The 20791-nt window shown below is 41.7% G+C and overlaps 1 protein-coding gene across 1 annotated transcript; it reads left to right on the top strand.

Annotated features, from left to right (window-relative positions):
• Window positions 1–1992: 1992 nt before the first annotated feature.
• wdr43 (WD repeat domain 43) lies at window positions 1993–20515 on the top strand. Its single transcript, XM_050061758.1, has 18 exons — window positions 1993–2242; window positions 3149–3283; window positions 3509–3630; window positions 7709–7829; window positions 8235–8353; window positions 8486–8588; window positions 8823–8887; window positions 10102–10261; window positions 10631–10717; window positions 10888–11013; window positions 11615–11764; window positions 12064–12150; window positions 12329–12360; window positions 12576–12639; window positions 14658–14771; window positions 16437–16506; window positions 19350–19411; window positions 19610–20515. Exons 1-18 carry the CDS (start codon window positions 2036–2038, stop codon window positions 19760–19762), a joined length of 1977 nt encoding a protein of 658 aa, XP_049917715.1. The 5' UTR covers window positions 1993–2035; the 3' UTR covers window positions 19763–20515.
• Window positions 20516–20791: the final 276 nt, after the last annotated feature.

Below are 20791 nucleotides of genomic sequence, written 5' to 3'. Positions count from 1 at the left end.
TGCTACGTCATAACTGAGCGACTGCTGCAGTAATTAAAGTCCACCAGCAGAGGGCGACATCGTAACTAAACTTTATGAAACATAATTCCGCCTCAAATAGATTTTACACTGAAATTCAGCGGTCTTATCTCTCTTATTGCCTTTGTTATTAGGTTTTCTGTCCAATAACCGGGAATATATTGCACACTGTTTGTAATACTGAAGCCGCAGGACAACAATGTGACATACTTTATTAAAACTGCACAGTTTTAGAGAGTTAGGTTTGCACAGCACTGTCTTTCTTTAAAATTATAGCATTTTCGATTTTATGAATTATGCAAATTCATTACATTGATTAATTGGCTGTGTTTATGTGAAATGCAAACATGAGTTTGGCGTCAAAACAGAGATTTATGGCAGATTTATTTTGCTGTTGGTGCGTTCAAGTGCTGTGAAAAGTCGTAAATATGTCAAATGTTATTTCCAACAAAGTGACATAAAGATAAACACATGTAAAGCCTTTATTTGTTGTTGTAAAACAAATTGGAGGAACTGTGTCAGTTTTTTTGACAGTTTTGCTGTTGTAGTTGTTTTATTGAAAGCACACAATGGCATATTTGCAGCAGCTATAAAGGGCCTAATGTAGTGGTGCTATTCGGGGGTGCTTCATCATGCTGGAATGAAGATGTTTCTGTTATTTAAGAAAGTATGGCTTAAGAAAGTATGGTAAAAAGGAAGAATCCCAGTGTGCTGGAAAGTGATAATTATTGGAAGTGGAATTGGAAGTGATAATTATTATTAAAGACGGGAGCAGTAATGCAATGTTAAGAATGCCATTAAATCTCAAAGAAGCAGAAGCTTTAGCTGTTGTAGGGTCAGGGTAGGATTTGTGGAGGACTACATGTACCTGTGAGTGTTCATAAACAAAGAAACTGGACTGGGCTAAACACTGAAGAAGAGTCGGAGCCATCTCTATTTCCTGAGCTTGAGGCCCTTCAACATCTGCCAGGCAACGCTGAGGATTTATGAGTCTGTGGTGGCCTGTTTGCTGCTGGGTGCCGGGGTAGCACCAGGTTGAGGGTATCGACACCCACAGATTCAACAAACTGATTTGCAAGGCTAGTAACGTTGCAGGGGTGGAGCTGGCCTCTGCGGTGGCAAAGTCAGAGAGGAGGATGCTGTCTAAGTTTTGTGTCATCTTGGACAGTGTGTCACTCCCACTCCATTATAAATTCAGTGGTAGACCCAGTGATGCAGCACAGAGCACCACGGGAGGTCATTCCTGCCTGTGGCCATCAAATTTTACAACTCCTCCCTAAGAGTGTCAGACACTCGGGGTCAATAGTCTGGCACTTGGATTTAATTCACCAGTCAGGAGTTAATAATTCCATAATTTATTTATTATAGTGCATTGTGCACAAGAGATTTAAAGGTGCTATAATTCTTTGTAACACTGTCCTAACTGTACATATAATTGGTGGAATAATTCAGCTGCAGCAATACCCTGTGCAGTTTTTCAGCTGTGCAATATTCTTCTCAATATCCTGATTTATTCTCACCAACACCACTCTTGAATGTATATTTAACAATATGTTGCACATACTGTGCATACTTTATTTTTTTATCTTTACTTCTATTTCTACTAATGTATATAGTGTGTTGTACACTGGAGCATCATACACATATTTATATATTTATAACTTACACACTAGTCTTATACATTGCAATGCAGCATAAGACACATATTGTTGTATTTTTTACACACTTTACATGCTTTGAACATTATGCATATTTTATATTTTAAATGTACATATTTTCAAATTTTATGCACTTTATATTTCATTTTTCTATTCTACAGTAAAGTATATCTGATTTTTGATAGTGTCTCTTATTACCAGGGGACTTGAAGGCAGCATGAGTCAACCTGCTTGTTGTCTGGCAGCAGCCAATGGGAGGGCGGCGCTCCTGACGTCCCAACGCGCATGTCCTCAGAGGTCCACACGTGGTTTGTGTAAACCACGCACGCACGCGCGCATACGCAAGCAGCGGCTCAGAAATGGCGGCTGATGGTGGCAGCTCTTCGCTGCAGCTACCCTGCGTTTTTTCACCAAAATCCCGACAGTACTTAGCGCTGTGTGCCCAAGACGGCAGACTGCGCATCTGGAACACAGACAGTAAAACACTTCACCAAGAATACGTGCCTTCAGCTCATTTGAGTGCCACTTGTATCTGCATAGCCTGGGGACCATGCCGGACAGTCAAGGTACGTGAGCCTGCCTTGGAATTAGCTTCAGTGACGCTAGCTAGTGAGGCCCGAGCAAGCTGTCTGTGGTGGAGATTCCTGTAGAAGTGCACACTGTGAACCCAGAAAAGTCTCGCTATCATTTAAGGAAAGTGTACAGAGAGCTGCTAACATCCGGCTGTGTGTTAATGCCGTCATGTCACGGACACGGACGGTTAGGATGATAGCCACGTTAGCAGTCAGCTAGCTTCCAACAGCTGCGCAGGACGCACATGTTAGCCCCACATGGTGGTCCTGAAAACACGGACAATGTTTAAATTTGGCATAACAGGGTAAACTAACGCTAAAGAAAAAATATTGCAGCTACATAAATTCGACTAGTTATTTTTTACTCTGGTCAGACAGTTAGTATTGTAAATAAATTCGTTATTCAAGTTAGCATTAGCCCACCAGAGCTTCAGAAGCGTGTGCCACCGTGACAACTCTTCCGAAAGTTTTATCCCAGTGTATCCACGGCCACTTTGTTAACTGTTTCACACACGTATGTTTAGTTCATGACAGAAAATTAAAAATTGAATCGCAATTATTCATTTTCATGCTGCCTGCAATGTGTTTATTGTGTCCATGTTATTTTAAATTAGCATGTTAGTTCCCATTACTTAACAGGAGGTTGTTGAGCAGGCCATGTTTTATTCAAATGTCAAATACTAGCAGCCAGGCAAACACAACATTTGTTATAAGCTGTTTTATAACTGATAAGTGTTATAATAGACTGACAAGATTACCTTGTACTTGGCTTGTACTTTTATGATATTTAATGTGGCAAATAAATTGATTGAGACAGCCTCCAGTTTAACCAAGCATGCCTCATATGTATGTATTATTATAATGTTTAGTTAGGTTAACATCACAAATGTGCTGTTTCAGGAGGGGCCTCAGAGGAAGAAGAGGAAATCAGAGGCAGGACAGGTGGAGGAGAAGGCAGACCTGTTGGCGATGGGCACAGCAGCAGGCAGTGTCCTAATCTACAGTACAGCAAAGGGAGCTCTGCATTGTACCCTGGTGAGACATTCTGGCTTGTGTGTTACATACTATTAAAGGGAGATAAAGTGTAACATGCTGCTTATGATGCAGTTCTTCCAAATGAGAGAAGTTATCTCCTGGAAATGAATTGTATGTAATAAGAATGTGCTTCTGTTACAGTGACATTTTTAAGTATAGTGTTCACTTTTGAATAGCAGGATAATTTATTTGCCACTGCTAACTGTCATTTTCTGTCTCTGCCAGGATGGAGGCCATAGTGGAGGAGTGAATTGTGTCCAGTGGCACCCTGAGGACAGTTTATTATACAGCGGCTCAGATGATACAAACATTATCGAGTGGGACCTGCAGACAGGCAAGACGAGAAGGTCAGTATCTAGATTACTCTTAGATACACAGTATATTAAAAAAGCTCCTCCTGATCTGTCCAGGCTTGTCTAAACCAAAACACATTTGCTATATTGAGTCACGTTGTTAAACATTATTGTGGTGTTTAGACTCTAAATAGGATGCTGTTGGATTTATGAAGAGAAATAAAATATCACATCCAGAGAGACCTGCAGTTTGTAGTATGGTGCCAGATTAAATGGAGCAAATATTTTCAGTTTATCACACCTCAGACCACTAAAAGTGTCTCGCACCCGAGGCCTTGATGATGTGTTCTCTGATTTTATGTTGAAGAACATTAAATTACAGAAACATACAGTGTGATCACAGCCATGCACTGGTGTAACAGAGCCTGTCTTTTCAGTCAGAAATGATCTTTGACAAGTACAGGCACAGGCTTGTAGAAAGCACATCAGTCAGCAACAGATGACCCGACCCTCTGCCAGTGACATTTTTCCTTGTAACAGGTGATAGCAAAAGTCAGGGCCAGCTCAAAATGAGAAGCCTGCAACCTGAATGTGTCTTTCATTGCCTTTTGCTAGCAAACTATTTTTCCCTCTCTTCCAACTTAATATTGACTCCCCGAGTCATTTGCATAAACTTTCCCCCACTTGTCAAAACTCAGAACAAACTTAATTTTTTACCCAACATTGTGACAAGCCGCTCTAAATAACAGCGTAGTGAACATGCGATGTGATTGATCTATCAGTCACCTGCTGAGTGGAATCAGACAGATCCTAATGCATTCGTTCTTATGAGCACTGTACAGTTGAGAAATTAAAGGAAAAAAACTGAATAAATGAGTGGAGAAACATAACCAATGCAGATGCTTGCACACAGGTTTACTGTACGGTACAGGTTTAGTATGGGTAAAGCTAATCAGAGATATCTTTCAAAAGATATTACACTTGTTTGAAAAGTTTGGACAGTTCAGACTGTTTTTAAAAAAATTGTGTCCAGGGTTTTTGGGGTGGGCCTGAAGTCATGGCTCAGTGACGCACTGGAGCCAACCTTAGCATACCCTCTCTCCCACTATATAAAATATACCTTACTACCAATGTTAGAGCGCACAGCATCAGTGTTGGTGTGCTCATCATTGTGAGCTCTCTGCGTTCCACTGGCAAATTGTTCTTTGGGTTGTTCTTTCTTTAATGTATAAAATATTCACTTAATGTGCAATGTAAGAAAAAGCATGTTTGCCGATACTAATAGTACATTTTAAAGCTGATATTGTCTGATACAGACACCAACGACGTGCTGATATTATCGTGCGTCCATGTTGTTAATCATTCAGATTTGGCTGGGTGATTAATGACACTTTCTGTGGTGTGATAAACTCATTATACATTTTTTTTTTTTGCTTTACCCAGACTTTAAGCAATTAAAATCCAATCATGCTCTGTGTGAAAATGTCTCTGGAGCTCAACCCTATCGAACACCTAAGGGTGATTAGACAGCTCTCTCCACCACCATCATGAGGGAATATCTTTTGGAAGAATGGTGTTGCGTCAGTTCAGTAGAGCTCAGAGACTTGGAGAATCAATGCCAAGGTGCATTAAAGCCGTTCATAAGACACTTTTATGTTGTTGTTTTCTTTAATGTGTCACCTGTCTGTAGTTTCTGGTGTAAACAGTCTGCTTACTCCTTAAATGTGTGGCTTTGCTCCACTTGTTTGTCTTAAACAATATTTTTCAGAATTTTTAAGACATCAGTGGAGGCGGTCTTCATATTAGTTAAGGTGGACTCCCCTTTTATAATAGTGGAGAAATACTAAACGCCTCCACCTGCCACAGACGTGTGTTTGATATACCTGTGAAGAAAGGGATGTTGGTGTGGTGCTGTTGGAGAAAGTTTCAGAACAGGATTTGGGAGACCTCTGTTCATCCCAAACATGGACCAGCAACAAAGTGCAGTTTATAACCATTAGCAGGACTTAAGAGGTGTGATCAGCCTTTTTTAACTCAAGGCACCACTGCAAACTTTATTCCCTGTTAACATGAACAATAATGGGAATTAAAAATGGGATTTTTTTTTTATCCACAGTTCACTGGTTTGTAACATGTAACTTCCAGTGTTTTTAATGAGATGTCTGTCAATTACCTGTTTAGATTAACTGGCAAGTTTCCCAACAACTGAAGTAACAGAATCTAACACCATATTTAATCTGTCTAACAGTAATGGTATTTGCTCAAGCAAAGCCAGGTAGGAACACGTGCTGAGAGCTTTGATCAGGCCCAAAAATCAAGCCTGACTGCACATAAACCTGCAGAGTTTCTGTCCAAGCTTAAACCAAGGCAGCAGTTTTGCACCCAATTTTGATTAAAAACCCAAATTTCAACTGAAAAGTATATATTATTTCAATCTTCGAACATGACTTCTTTTCTCGCAGCTGTCGTCCTTCTGTCATTTCAGTAGTCTGTCTCGTGCACTACAGGTTTGGCAGAGTGGGCTGCATCCCTCATTGCATCTCTGTCTTTGAGTGCTGCAGCGGGCCATGGTGATGAGGCATGCAGATGATGATCAGTGCTCTCAGCTGCATGTTACACACATCCCTCCCACTGCTGGGGAGGCAGAAGCAAAAACTGCCAACCAAGTCCCCTTGCTGCCGCTCTCTCTCTCTCTGTCTTTCTCTTTCCCTTGTTTTCTGTCCATCTCTCGCACTCATTTATCTCCAGTGGTATTCCACTATATTGCTCTGTTGTTTTGTTTCTTTCCCTCTCTCAGTCGCAGTACAAAATTTCAGCCCGCCCCAAACTCATCAGGTTGGACCCAATTGGGCTCAGGCAAAGAATCAAGGCTAATACGTGTGCTGTCTGCTAGACCAACATGAAACTGTTTATCACCAAACCGTCATCCCTTCAGTGAAGCGTGCTCCCTGTCACAGACTCTTTTGCTTCGTTTGATCCAGGACTACCTATTAATGAGCGTGTATTATAAGTAAATCTACTAGAGATTGCTTAAGCAGAGGTTCAGTGTTGAGAAAAGTTGTTTAAAAGTCTTAAACCCATTTGAAGTGCAGCAGAACAACATCACAGGGTTTGTTAAGTTGTAGAGGGGACAGTGGGTGAAAATCCTTCAAAGAAAAGAACAGACTGGCAGTGGGAGACATTCTCATTAAGTCAGTTTGGCAGAATGGAGCGCCATAAGTTATTGATTGAGTTAACTTATTCTTTTTCACAGTGATGTCTGGTTTGATCAAAAACAAAGGATGTCTTGACTGAATAACTACTAACTTTTCTCCTGGTGCCTCACCTGTTTTCATTGTCATTGCTGTGAACTTTCAGTGACTTTGATACTGTCAGACCGTCACCTCTCTAACGAAAAAAGTGCTTGTAGCTGACTCAAAAAGATAGTGCTGTATGTTTTAAGAGTGCCTGTCTTAAAAATGGAACTGTTGTAACCTTTAAACGACACTTTTGCTTACTTATTGTCTCAGCTTCTCCTCATTTAGAAAACACACAAACAGTGTAAAAGCTTAGAATGTGGATGCAACCTAATGCCAGGGCCACCACAGATGTCAGGCGCTGACACTTCACTCGATAACATTGAAATACGCCAACAAGCCATAACATTGACGGCTTTACCACCACGCATTTAGTATCACTGTATTTCATCATAAACGCCTTTTCCTCAGTGATTTAGTAGCGGCACAGTCGGCAGGTACAGTCATGAGCCGCAGTGTCACCATGAATCCTCTCTGGATGCTCGCTAAAGACTATTTGTGGTCCTCAAAATGGTTCGGAGAGTGGTGAGAGTTCTGTATGTTTGTTACTGCTGTCAGGTGGAGTGCAATAGTAAATAGTATGCTGTTGAATGTAGCTGTAAAGTTCCAGGCTCTTCACCTCAAACTAAAAAACCCTGCTGTGATAGAAAACTCAACGGTGAAAGTGCTACTTGGATCTCAAAGTGGAGGACAAAGCAGGTGCTTCTGATGCCCCTGATTTTGTTAAATGTCAACAACAGAAGAAATGGATTCCTATGTGAATGTAGTTGGAGGATAAACCTTCTTCACAATGCATAAACGCATGCGACAACAGTTTTCTTTTTTTATTTGCACAGTAAGTGGAAGGCGGACCGTGCAGCAGTGACCAGTTTAAGCGTGAGCCCTGACGGCAAACTGCTGCTCTCAGCTGGACATGTAATCAAGATGTGGGACTTGGAAACCAAGGAGGTTTACAGGGTGAGTGACAGCTGATGTACGTTCCTGTCTGTGGATGTATTAGACCAAGGTTAACTTAGGTCAGGGGGATATGGAGAAATGAAATACCAATACCTCAATAGTGAGATTGTGACAGGAAGAGACAAAACTTACGATATGATATCCAAAATCTATGACGATATCTTGTCTCGTATCACAGTAAATATAGATATAATCGTGAAATATTCCCCAGCCATAGGTCAACTACTGGGTTTTCAAGTAAACCTGCAAGAAGCCACACTCTTATGGAATTAATGCTGGTGAAAATCCCAGTCCCAGTGTCACTGAAGTGAAACAGTGAAGGTTATAAACAAGTCAAACACTGGTCTGATGTTTTCAGCAGAATTGTTTTAACTGTCCTGCTTGTTGTCATTGTTCCCTCTGCAGAGGTTCACAGGCCACTCCACGGCCGTGACGACCCTGTGCTTTGCAACCACACGACCTCCCGACAGCAATGGTCTTTACTTCCTGTCTGGTGCCGCACATGATCGACTGCTCAGTGTTTGGTAAGTGCACACGTAATAGCCAGAGGCCACTCCTGGTGTTAGTGATGCTGTGTTGTGAGATTCATTTGAAATATGCAGCTTTGATTGCCATGCTTTTTCTCACGGAACTGACATGAAGTTGTCTCACTGCAGGCAAGTACGAGAAGACGGAAGGGACAAGAATTCAGTGGTGTCCTTCACACTGACAGACGAGCCACAACACATCGATCTTGTCACGTCCAACAGCAAGGAAGAGGTCAGAGTGGAGAGATGTCTTAACATTGACTTTGCAGACGTTTTAATAATGTACACTGAGAGCGTAAAGATTATATGTATTTGTAGAGTGCATGAAATGTAAGCACGAGCCTACAGCCCTGATAAAATGTTCCTCCCTGTGGTGTAATTATGTTGGAGCTCCACAGACATATTGGCTGTTTTATGTAACCTATTTACCTTATGCAAATGTTTGTGTGTTATTTGTGTTGCACAGGCGGTGAGGCTGGCAGTGGTGTGTAAAGATGGGCAGCTGCATCTCTTTGAGCACTTTTTAAATGGGTAAGCCCTTAAAAGACTGTATGTTGTACTACCTGTGCCATATGGCAGTGTAAGGCTACTGTATGATGCATTTTTGCGCTTTGGAAAAACAATTATGCTCTATGGCTTAAAGGGATACTTTGCAGATTGTCAGCCAGCTTTGTATCAAAACAGTGTGGGTAGTATGTGTAAATGAACTATGGTAAACTTGGGTCCATCAAACCAGTGCCTAGTTATACCTCTCCTCCCCAGGATGACACAAAACGGGTCATCTAGCAGAGTTTCGCTGGCTCTACTTCCACATTTTCGTATTGCCCGCCACCCGTGCTGCCGCTATGGACACAGAGTGTAGAAGCAGATCAAGAGACAGACCAAAATCCAATCAAACATCAAAACATGCCAGTGCTTATAGAATACAAATCAAGATGGTGTTACTACACTGCCTTTTTCTTACTAAAAATGTTTAAAGAACCATTTGGGCCCTCTTAAGCTGTAATTGCGAGAGTTTGTGAACAGGATGTGGGCGCCACACTGTTTGCTGCACAGTGAAAACCGAGGCTGAAACAACTGAGATCAAACAGTAAAACTATGCAGTGCTGATCAAATGTAAAGCACAATTCTGTTGTGTTGCCTTATTGCTGCGTCACCTCAAACGTTTTCAGAAACATTTTTTAGCTTACTGTTAAACTGTAATATGAGGTTGTTTGTTACCATTGTGTCATATCAACCTGCCAGCAGGAGTGTTTATTGGTGTGGTGTGGAACAGTGCATTCTGGTAGTTGCAGGTTCTCTACCTCAAAAGCAAATGCCAAAGTCCTTTTTCTGAGTTTCTGTGTTTAGCGCCAATTTCAAAAGTATTTGCATCTATAGACGGCCTAGTTTCATACTAAGACTATATTTCCAGCAGTGAAATACCTCTGTAGGAGACATTTTGTATTCCACTCCGAGGTTTTGTACCTCATACCTAAAACCAAACATTTGGTTCAAACAAAGCAAATCGGCAACATCTTACCTGAAAGTGTACAGCCCATATTTAAATTGCACTGTTAAAACACATTTGGTGTGTTTGCCCCCTAATGGCTGTTAGGGGACACTGCACTGCCGCAGATGACACTAATCTGCAGTAATTATTTATTTATTTTTTTTGCTTTGAATGATGAAACTCCTCTTACACATTTTATTCAGTGTTGTGTACTAGCTGTGCTCATGGCCTGTCCAAACACATGTCCCCACAGGGCCTGTAAGAAGCCATTGTCCCCCTCGTGTACGGTGCAGATGTCCGACACAAAGGACTCCCCGGTGCCGATCCCACTACTGGCTGCGGCCCTCACAGCTGATACACGGACCGTGCAGCTGGCCTATGGCAACCACCTTCAGCCTGTGATGGAGAAAGTAGTAAGGATACTAGGATTAGATCAATGTGAAGATTTGCACAGATGAACATGTTTTGTACAGCTTCTTCTCTCTATCTTATTTATAGATTAGTTGATAACTCTGGTGTGTGTTCTGGTGCTTTATAAGATACAGGATGAATAAGAGTGGTCAGCTGTTAGATGAAGTTTTGTTTTTACTGTTTGTCTTAAGGCTAAAAACAATACATTCCTGATTCTTGCCTTCAGTCTGTATTGGTTGTTACATTAGAAGATGTTTGTCAGCTTTTACAGCCTGAGAGAAATGATGTTGGTTCTGTATTATCAGCCTTTAAAAACTGTGCTCCCTAGACTCTTGATTTACCTGAAATGCTCCCTTCTCTTATCTGTACAGGAGATCAACACAGCAGAGAGACACGTGTGTTTGACCCGGGATGTTCAGACCAGCTTATCCCTATCCATGGAGACCACCGTTTCCAAGGTAACAGTCAAGTGTTATTTTCTTTATTATGAGTCAGGAAGACAGATGTAGCCTGAGCATGGTCTCCACACCTGATTCAGTCTTGTATGCCAATCCATGGGCACAGTAGATAAAATTGAACTAGAACTGTGACTGAAGATGAAAACCTGACATGGTGTTTTGCATTCCAGGTGAAAACCCCTATTGTCAATGCCAAGAGCAAAGTGTTGGTCCCAGGGCTCCCTGGTCACCAAGCCCCAATCAAAGGAACCACACAGGGATCAGAGAAGAGGAAAAAAGACACAGACACCAAAGAGGTGGGTTCAGTGTTGACGATGATGCACCAAATGGTAGCTTGCTGCATGTGTGATGGCTTTTTGGCTCAGACTCCAAATAACTTGTACCTGGATTCCACTGCGGCTGTGACTCGATTTTGTTGCGTCCCGCACCATGTGTCATACTACACCAGAACATTTCAGAAGCGGGCCGTTTTGCCTGTCCGAAGTTGGAGGCATGCGGTTTTTCTGTTACTTGGTCATTTTTCCTTTATTTGTGCTTCTGTCACAAGCAAAAAGTAGGCTATATTGTTGAATAGTTCTACTTTGTTGTGCTGTAGCCAACAGAAAAAGGCTACAACATGCACATGCAGACCTTCTAACAGTTTAATGTCCTGAAGAAAACCTTATATCCTCACTGAAATCCCTTTTCCCAGTCTGGTTATACTTAATAAAAACTGACTTGTTTAAGTATGAGAACATATAAAGCATACTGTTTTATTGCTGTTTGGCTTTTCATGCTTTCAGGCTAGTTTCCTGTGACGTGGTACAGGTGTTAAATCTGGCTGAGATGGATACATTTAGTGTGTGAACAGACACCAGCCAATTCCTGTTTACATAAAATACCTCTGCTCTCCTGTAGATGTCAATAGCGGAGCGACTCGGAGAAATCGATCTGTCTACAGTCTCCAGCGAGAAGGGGGCTCCTAAAGGGACAGCCTCTTTACAGACAGACAATTTTGCAGTGCTGCTGGTGCAGGGCCTGGAGAGCAACGACGCCGACATCCTAAATGTAAGTCTTCTTCCCCAAGTCTACGCAGTGAAATAAAACATTCAATTTTGATAGATGAAAACCCCAAGTGAATACTTCATGTTTTCTTTTTCTGCTCATTTGCCATTCAGAAGGTTAAAAAGACATGTACTGCCAGCCAGAAGTTAAATTGATTTGGGTGTGAAATTTTTAATCTCAATCCCCGAGACATCTTCCACACCAAGTCTGAATGTTTAGGCTTCCATAAGCTCAAATTGTAGAAGCTTTTACAATTAAAATTTTAAATCGTAATAACTTTTTTTCCCCTTTCTCTCCCACAGAAAGTTTTTCAGACTCGTAAAGACATGGTGATAAAGAAAACTGTTGCTAGGTTACCCCTCCCTGCTGTTTTACCTTTGGTGGAAGAGGTGGGTTAATTTTCCATTCAATGTACAAACCACTACATATTCCTCTGAAACATGTCGAGTTTATTTGTTTGTCTTGGAGTCACCAGTCCTCTCTGAGCTGTCAGGATTTTTAAGTGAAGTCATGTTAATTCAGTGTAATGATTTTCTGCAGTTTTTAATCAGCCTTTATTTCCTGTAGATAACAAAGAGGCTCCAAGGGCACCCTTTTACGTAAGTGGAAGCTTAACACATCAGCTGTACGCAGTTAATTGGCTCCAGTTGACAGTTATTTGTACACGTTAGACAGAAGTCACTCATGCAGTCACTGGTGTTTATGCTGCTGGTTTCTATTCCATTATAAAAACAATAAGCCCCATCGTGTTGATGTATACAATCAGGCAGTTCTGGTTCCCACTTGACAGCAAATTAATTTGTTCTTCCTACAGGGCAGTTTTAATGGTGCGGTGGCTCAAGGCCGTACTCATGCACCACACATCATACCTGGCATCGGTGAGTCCACTTTTCCAACATCTCATTGTGCCCGTAATGCTGATATGAAGCCACCAGACTCCAGTTTGTTGGTGCTTGTTTGACTTGTACTGCAATGCCTTCTGCACAGACACACACTTAAAGCTCTCCACGGTCTAAACAGTGCATAATGTGATTCCCCTAAGCACAGCACACGGCAGTTTAAATAACACAAGCATACAAACAAACGCACTGCTTCCTTCTGTGCATATCTCCTCCCTTTGTCGACATTCATGTTTAATCATATTTAGATCTAGAGCCATTGCCTCTGCCACACAGCAGAGATTATGCGATTGCCTGCGACCGTCTGTGCGTTTGTGTGACTATGACCAAAATATCTCCATAACCAGCAGCTGAATATCCATTCACTACGCACACTGATGCTGGAAAGGCAAGGAAACCTATTGATTTTTGGGCACCCTGTGACCTTTATCGTGCCACTGTTAGCTGACTAACATTTTGATTTTCAAATGAAATATCCCTTGACCTTTAAGGTCATACAGATGGAACATTTGCTGTTCAGGTTGATCTTAACAAGGGAAAATCTTTACTGTTTGGCTTCCAGCAAATTTCACCTCAGCCCTCTATGAACTATTGTCTTCCACTCACTACAATTATTTGCCTGGGTCCTGACCTTGAGTGTTGAAAATAAAAGTGGACATAGCCACCATGAGTTTGCAATTTTTGCTGTTCCCATCCTGTTTTGTTTTTGAAGCCAGACGTGACTTGATTTTGACGAGAGGGTTGATCTGACTGGTGCGTTGTCGTCAATGATGCATTGCTACACCTCTACCCTGATTGACAGGTCTCTGTGGTAGCGACTTGTCAATCACTAGGTAGCTATGCCCTAAAGAATACCCAGCTATTTTACGTTACATAATTTACAAAATGAACATCACACTGTATTTGAAGAAGACCATAAACCCATTAGGAAAATGTTTACCAAGGGTAATAAATCAAGTGAGAAGTAGAGCCATTTTCTCAAAGACTTGTATACAATCAGACTTCATTTTGCAACTAGTGGATTCGCCCCTTCATCTCAGATCCAGAAGTCAAGCGTGGTAAGACCATCCTGATGAGATGAGCTCAACATTCTGTGTCACTCTCTATCAATCCGGAGTCATTGCCGATCCAAACACTTTCCAGAAATTAAAATCCAATCGAGGCCAATCAAGGATCCTCATCATAGTTGACAACGTAAGCAGCCAGTCAGGGACTGTGTTGTAGTTGATGATGTAAAATGGAGGCTGCCGCTTGCAAAACAGTAATGGCGGCTCCCGAAGCAACAAGAGTAGCTGAACAGTAGCTGAGTAAACACAGCAGTAAGTCAAGTATTGCATAAGTAGCAACACTAACAATTGAACAAGAGTGTGCACTCATGGAGCATCTCAGAGGAAAAGATGTATTCGCTGTTCTCTGACTGGATTTGGCAAAACTGTGATTTATCAACTGGCTCTGGGGTGATGATTAGCCAGTTGGCACCACAGGTAGGACGAATGCTGATGTCAAAACTTTCATCAAGTGACACGTGGAACCAATGAGGAGTAATAACAACAATGGTGACCACTATAGACTAGAAAGACCTCAAGGCTGTTCTAAATCGACATGTCTTCTCAATATCGCTCGACATCGAAGTTTATTTTTAGTTTGCTCTGCTTCACTCCTAAAACTGAGGCAAAACCAACATGTTGGTATGGCTACACATCAGTGTGGACCTAAAATGGCGTTAGATCCAAGATCCAGAAATGAGTTAGAGTGGACACAATGTCAGACTGAAGATGCAACAGTGTAATAAGTTGAAAATCCATTCTGATATCAGGCATTACAATATAAATGTGAAGTAAAGACTACTGGCTAGTCTTACGTATGCATTATAGGAACGCAGTAGTCAAAGGGTAGATGAGAACAGATCTTCTCATCGTCGAGTGTTGTCTCATTTGTGTATTTTCTGCTGCTGAAATGTTTTTACCTCAGACTGATCCATCTGTGTATCCCAACAGCTGCCAGACCTGGTTACCCAGCTGGGAGTGCTTTATCACATGATTGAGAGCCGAGTGAAGATGTTTCACAAGCTCACAAAGCTTCACGGGAAACTGTATCTCCTGATGACACAGGTAGGTGTCACCATGAACAGAAGTGAGCACAGTATGTTTGCCTCGAAGTGTTTTTAAATAACTGGACTCTGATGTATAGGTATGAACTGGGTGGTAGGGATGGCTTAGATCTTAGATTCCCTCCGTGATGATGATGTAGTTCCTGATAGCACCTTATAAGTTGAAACTTGACTGTGGACACTGAGCTCTAAAACATCACCTGTGTACTGGGAGGATTGCGCCATTTTGGGCACTCAGATCAGGGACAGTGGTATCAAAACAATCTTTGCCTCATGGTGATAGAGGTTAATGCCTTTCCTTTGTACAGTTGTGTTAAGTATACATTCACTAGTACAGTACAGAGTGCAGTGAGTACCTCTGGGCTGTTCTGTGCAGTTCTGCTGCTGCCAGACTACTTCAGTCATAAAATGCTGACAAACTTGAGAGGGGTTTGAAAATTGAGCAATAAATTTTGTTTTTGCACATGAATATAGATCCAGAAAAGAAAATACACAGGGTTCTTGTCCCATGTATTATGTATGACTAAAAAAACATGATTGTACCCATGACTGTATCTTTGGCATTTTTCGACTTCTTGGCAAGTCGCACAAGGTTTTTTGTTAATTCAGCTTTGAAAAACTGAATAAATCTTGCTGTCTACTAGTTTTTATTTTTAACCTTGAGTTTAGACTTTCCAACCCAGTCCTCAGGCACATCTGTCCCACAAGGGCAATTGTCTGTTCCAAAAAATGCAAAGCTGATACTTGTGACCTTGTTGTGAAATTTCTTCCCACTTCGTCTCGGATGGAGCGATCTGCTTATGAAAGTGGACAGAGATTCTTCCGAGCAGGTTTTAGCTATGTCCCTGGCCTGACATTAGCATCACAATAAATTCAGACAGAGATGCATCTGCAGATTTTACAAGGACAAGGACCTACGCGGACGATTATCAGTTTAGAAAATGCAAACTTGACAGCTTCTGACCTTGTGGAAATGGTAGTCAGCAGGCGATCTGCTTGTGAACAGATATGCTTCCTCGTCGGTTGGATTGGCTGTTTACTTGACATCATCCACACAATGAGTTCAGGCACAGATGTATATTGTCCCAGTGCAAATTCAGAATCCCCAATTGCTGCATAAAAGTAGAGCACTCTGTCAATGTGATGTGTCATTCAGAGAACAAATCTTGGATATTGCCATTTGCGCCAATGAAGTCACCACCTGAGGCATCTCCGGCATATAGTGACTTCACATATCTTTATTTATCCTTTTTTCACAAAGAAATCACATCAGTGCCTTTGTTCCTCTTCTGCGCTTACACACGTAATGAAATAAAGGTGTCATGAAAACATAGAGCTCCTAATTGGATTTAGGTGTGCAACAACAGGACTGAATAGAGCCTGTGGGCTTTGAGGACTGGGCTGATGAACAAACGCGTTGGCAGACAAGTTTTTATCTTGATGCCGAGCATTTAAATGGTGCAACATTCAGCATTGTGAGTTTTCAAGGTGATGTCCTTTTGTAAAAAGTAAACACAGATTTCTGTTGAATTACCTGCCCTTTATTATGTGAAGATGCATTTAATTAAAAAGTAACCTGTGAATAAAAACTGAAGAGAAAAAATATTCTCAATCTGCTCAAATCCTTTATTAAATCTCTAACGCCCATCCTCCTTTTTACCACTAGGTGGCGACAAGTGACAACAGCAACACAGTTACAGATGTTGACCACACAGCTAAGCTGGTCTATGAAGAAGGTAAGTGTTTGTTCATCTTGTCTCCCTCTTTATGTGCAGTCTTATGAATCTGTTTTCCAGCTGCTCTCATTCTTTAAAACCCTCCTCCTTGGTGGCATCACAGTGTTTTAAAGTCCTTCAAATCTCAAGCAGAATCACAGCCTTGGTCAGTCCATCAGTCCAAGTGATGATTCAGAGCGGTGCAGTGCAACAGGTCACACTGATGCTGTGTTGGTGATTCTTACTGGCACTCATTATCTTGTCAATTCACCTTTAAGTCAGTCAGGACTCCTCATGAAGACCGCGCTGAATTGGTTAAGATTTATGAAGCCAATGTTGCCCATCATGCAGCCACTCTTGGCGATGCACCGCACGCAAACATGACTCCTGTTGCCTGGCAACCTGACCGGCAGCGTTCAGATCCTCCCCTTTGAGCGGAACAACAAGGCCCCGCTCTGTTCACTCTCATTTCTCATTACCGTACTGTATAAGACGCTTTATTGAACCACGTAGAAAATTGGCTTTCATGAAATAATTAAGCTGCGCTTTGAGTTCCAATACCCCTGTCAGTGGTCCAGGATGTGAAGGTTCATTCTTTAAAAAAAAGTTCATAAAGGGAGTTGATGAACAGGAGGTTGTTACAGTCCTGTGTGGATGCTGCTGTGCACTGGGCTTATTATGGGTTGGGCATGGGAATCTGACAGGAAGCTTCAGGATAGTTAGTGAGTTAGTGAGCATGTACAGTCAGAATGGGTGTGATTAATTGCTGTTTTCACTTGCAAACAATTGTGATCTGCGCTTGCACTGGTTTTTGCCTGTGTAGGTAATTAGCTTAATTATACACTGATTAACCATTCTGTAGTACCCTGACACACCAGGTGTTTGTAACAAAGAACCACCTGAGAAGCCATCATTAGAAACTGTTTGGAAAAGCTCAGGCAGAAAATACTTAGCAGATTGGATGAACATTCTGTCTATCAGAGGCCAGTCGGGAGAAGAGCGAAACATCTCTTCCACCGAGAAAAGCCTTCAGTGCCATTCTTTGCTCTTCTTTCAATGAAGAATTACTCCTCAGTTCTGATATTAGCAGGTACGCTAACCTCTTAAAGAGCGGCAATTGTTGTTCTGAAGGAATGGTCTGCTCTCCGTGTTGTCTGACATACCTAAATCACGCTCACAGCAGCTAGTAAGTCCTCACAGGATGCACTGATTGGTCTGAACCACTGGTGGTGCTGACAAAAATGCATTTCATGAAGGCTGACAAGATGGCTTTTCACGCGAACTCAGGATGTCGCAGGAATCCAGCTGCTGTGTAGAGTAGATTCTGTAGCGTGAGTTGGTACAAAGAGTAGCTGCAGTAATGTCTGTCAGCATTGGGACTGTCGGGGGATTTCCCCAGGGTGATTAAGGGTGGATCAGCAGAATCATATATGGTATTACTTTTTTTTTTTTTTTTTTTTCAAATTATGTAATTAATCCTGAATTTAGTGCTATTGAAAAGAACTTTATTGTTAGACTATTATTAGTTATAGAAAAAATGCAGTGAGGCACATTAAGTGGCGCAGCGTTTTTTTTTTGTTTTTTTTTTAGCTTTAGTTTGTCTGGTTGCGATGATACGGAATATCCATGCAAGTAAAAATGTCGGCACAAAGTAGAGTACCTACTTGTTCTGGATGGAGGGAATGCTTTTGCCAGAGGGAGAGAGGACAGACCTGCTGGGCTGTGTGGATTGAGTATTAATTTCTCCTCCATTGTTCAGCGATGTGACAGTTGGACTTTGTGGCATTTTTTCCTGTCCTTCCTCCTCTTGATCGGACAGCTGTGTAAAAAGTGATGGTGATGAGCAGCTACAGCATTTTACCCAAACTTTTTAACTCTTGGTGACCAGAATAAAATATGGCACACAGTGCATCGTCACGCTACTGGTGTTTGTAGCATGGTGTAAATATGTGGGGCTCCCATGAAAACCATGAACAAAGTGGTTGTCGCAGTTGGTTGCTATCTCCTGTGGTTAGCTTTGTCAATAGCATTGCAATAGAGTATAGCATTAGATGTAGGTCTCTATAAAGGAAAAGCAGTGACCCAGAGGGTGATCGAGATAATAGGGCCGCCAGACAGAAAATATCACATGTTGTTATAGAAAAGCAGATTTTTCAATACACACAAATACTGTTGATCGTTGAATTGATGGGCACATGTCACAATAAAGGTAAAAGGCTTTCAAGTGGTCCGTTTTATCCTCTGCTGTATTCCTGGTACTTCTCTTTTCAGTGAAAATGTGTGCAAACTAATCATGTTAGCCAGCATGTATTGTGGGTAAAATGCCCTTTTCATGTCAATTAGGCTGCATCATGTAATCTCTCAGTGTGGCTCAGGAATAAACAGTGTCCCCTCCCCTGAGGCTGTCTGAAATACCAAAAACATGACATGGTCCACTTTATAGTCTTTCTATGCTTGATAATTATCTCTGCCTTGTTTTCATGTTTGTGCTCTAATATTTACAGTCATGACATACAATAGAGTATTTAGTATCATCTATATTAAAGTCCACTGTTGCAGCATGTGATGCCTGGCTGACCTAATGGGGCCAATAGCCTTAGCAAATCATATTGACATTCCACCTCCTGCACCACACAGTCAGTATTGTCGACATAACCAAATGGCTCTGCTGTGGTATTTAAATGCAAATATCTACTGTCTCGCATGATATTTATACACAATTAAAAGCATGGAAACCTTTTTCCTTTCTGTTTTTCCCCACTATGTTCTCTTCCTCCGGGATGGGTTAGACTAGCATTAATGTAGTCAAAACAGTTACGCAGTATCCCCTGATGGATTTGTGTTTCTTTGTGTGCCCTTTGCAGAATCATCTGACGAAGATGAGGCCTCTGGTGACGAAGGTCTTCCCGACGATGCTGACTCTGATGTAAGTAATAAGAAACTGTCCAGTAGGCCAGATCCTACAAGTGTCTGCTTAAAGAAGCTGGCAAAATTAACACTGCAGCAGTTGGAGGAACTGGAAAACCAGTAATGTTCCCACTGTAAATTAGTGCATGCTCACAAACTGCAGACTGTCCGTTTTTTTGTTGAGCACTGAAATGTAAATTTTTTTGGTCCTTGTCAGCACTGGGAGGAGGAGGAGGTGACGGAGGAGGCAATGGAAGACGACAAAGAGGAACAAGCAGACGAAGAAGAGGATGATCCAGACAGCAGAACAGATTCCAAAGCAAACGGAGAGGAAGACATGGATCATGGAAACGAGAGCGAGGAGGAGTGAAAACGAATGAGGAAAAACACCAATCATACATAAAATGGACCTGAAAGAGTTATATATACTTTCATTTTATTTTCATGCTTTTGATTTTATTATCAGAACAAAGTTTGGTTTTACAAAATCAAAGGACACGTGGTGTTGAAATGTGCGCAGCTTGGCCCCCTGCCTCGCCACAAAGCCGTTCAGCCACAAGGGTGGCGATGTCATGCTCCCAGTCTTTTCCCCATACGAGGAACAGATGCCACATTTTGAGGAAAACATTCTGCAAAATACAATTGATTCAAGTTCCCTTTCTGCTGTCAGTTCAGTCTGCATCCCAGCTCTATAACCTGATGAGTTTGCATTTAAAATGACTGAAAAGATAATTTGGTGATGTTCCAGTTTGCCTACACTGCAATCTGCATTCCAAATTTTATGTTATTGTGTAATAAATAGTATTAGAGAATATTGTATGACCAGCCTAACAGTAGATTAGACAGCACTCTGTGATCGGTTTATTCTTACACAACTCTGTAGGCCATCTGGAACACGCCTGGCTGTAAAGTGAGTCCTCAGATGCAAACACAGTGCAGGTGTGGAGTTGGGATGCAGGGCCCCCGACTTATGTACAGAATACTGCTCAATCAGAGCCGTATCAGACCATACATCATGTCCCCACACAATGTAAATCTGTATGTACAGTGAAGTGTTTGTATGAGCTCTTCCCTCTACAGCTATCCCCCAGAAATGCTTGGGATTAAATGAACTCCTGTAAAGTCTCTCGAATGCCGTTTTTTTTTTTTTTTTTTTTTTTTTTATCGTTTCCAGATTTGTTTCAGCCATCTTGTTTTAACTGTGTTCTTTTTGTGCGTTTCATTCTGGGCATGCCCTGATGTCCACTGCCTTGAACCCATAGTCACAGGGGCAACTGAGAAAAAGAAAATGTGAACTTTGCTCAAATAGGTGAATAAATGGGTTTTCAAAATTTCTTGCTGTGTCTGATGGGGGTGGTGGGGAGGTAGGGGTGAGAAGTAAAAGTCCTTACTGAATAAG

This window comes from Epinephelus moara, chromosome 14 (genome assembly GCF_006386435.1).
Source record: "Epinephelus moara isolate mb chromosome 14, YSFRI_EMoa_1.0, whole genome shotgun sequence".
NCBI lineage: Eukaryota > Metazoa > Chordata > Actinopteri > Perciformes > Serranidae > Epinephelus > Epinephelus moara.
The sequence above is the reverse complement of the archived record's forward strand: the minus strand, read 5'-3'. Positions and strand labels throughout refer to the sequence as shown.

What these genes read in the sequence shown, in the direction of transcription:
- wdr43 (XM_050061758.1), top strand. Translation starts at nt 2,036, where the DNA reads ATGGCGGCTGATGGTGGCAGCTCTTCGCTGCAGCTACCCTGCGTTTTT. An exon ending in TGGAGACCACCGTTTCCAAG is followed by an intron (nt 10,718 to 10,887) that starts GTAACAGTCAAG and finishes TTTGCATTCCAG; the next exon opens with GTGAAAACCCCTATTGTCAA. An exon ending in TAAGCTGGTCTATGAAGAAG is followed by an intron (nt 16,507 to 19,349) that starts GTAAGTGTTTGT and finishes TGCCCTTTGCAG; the next exon opens with AATCATCTGACGAAGATGAG.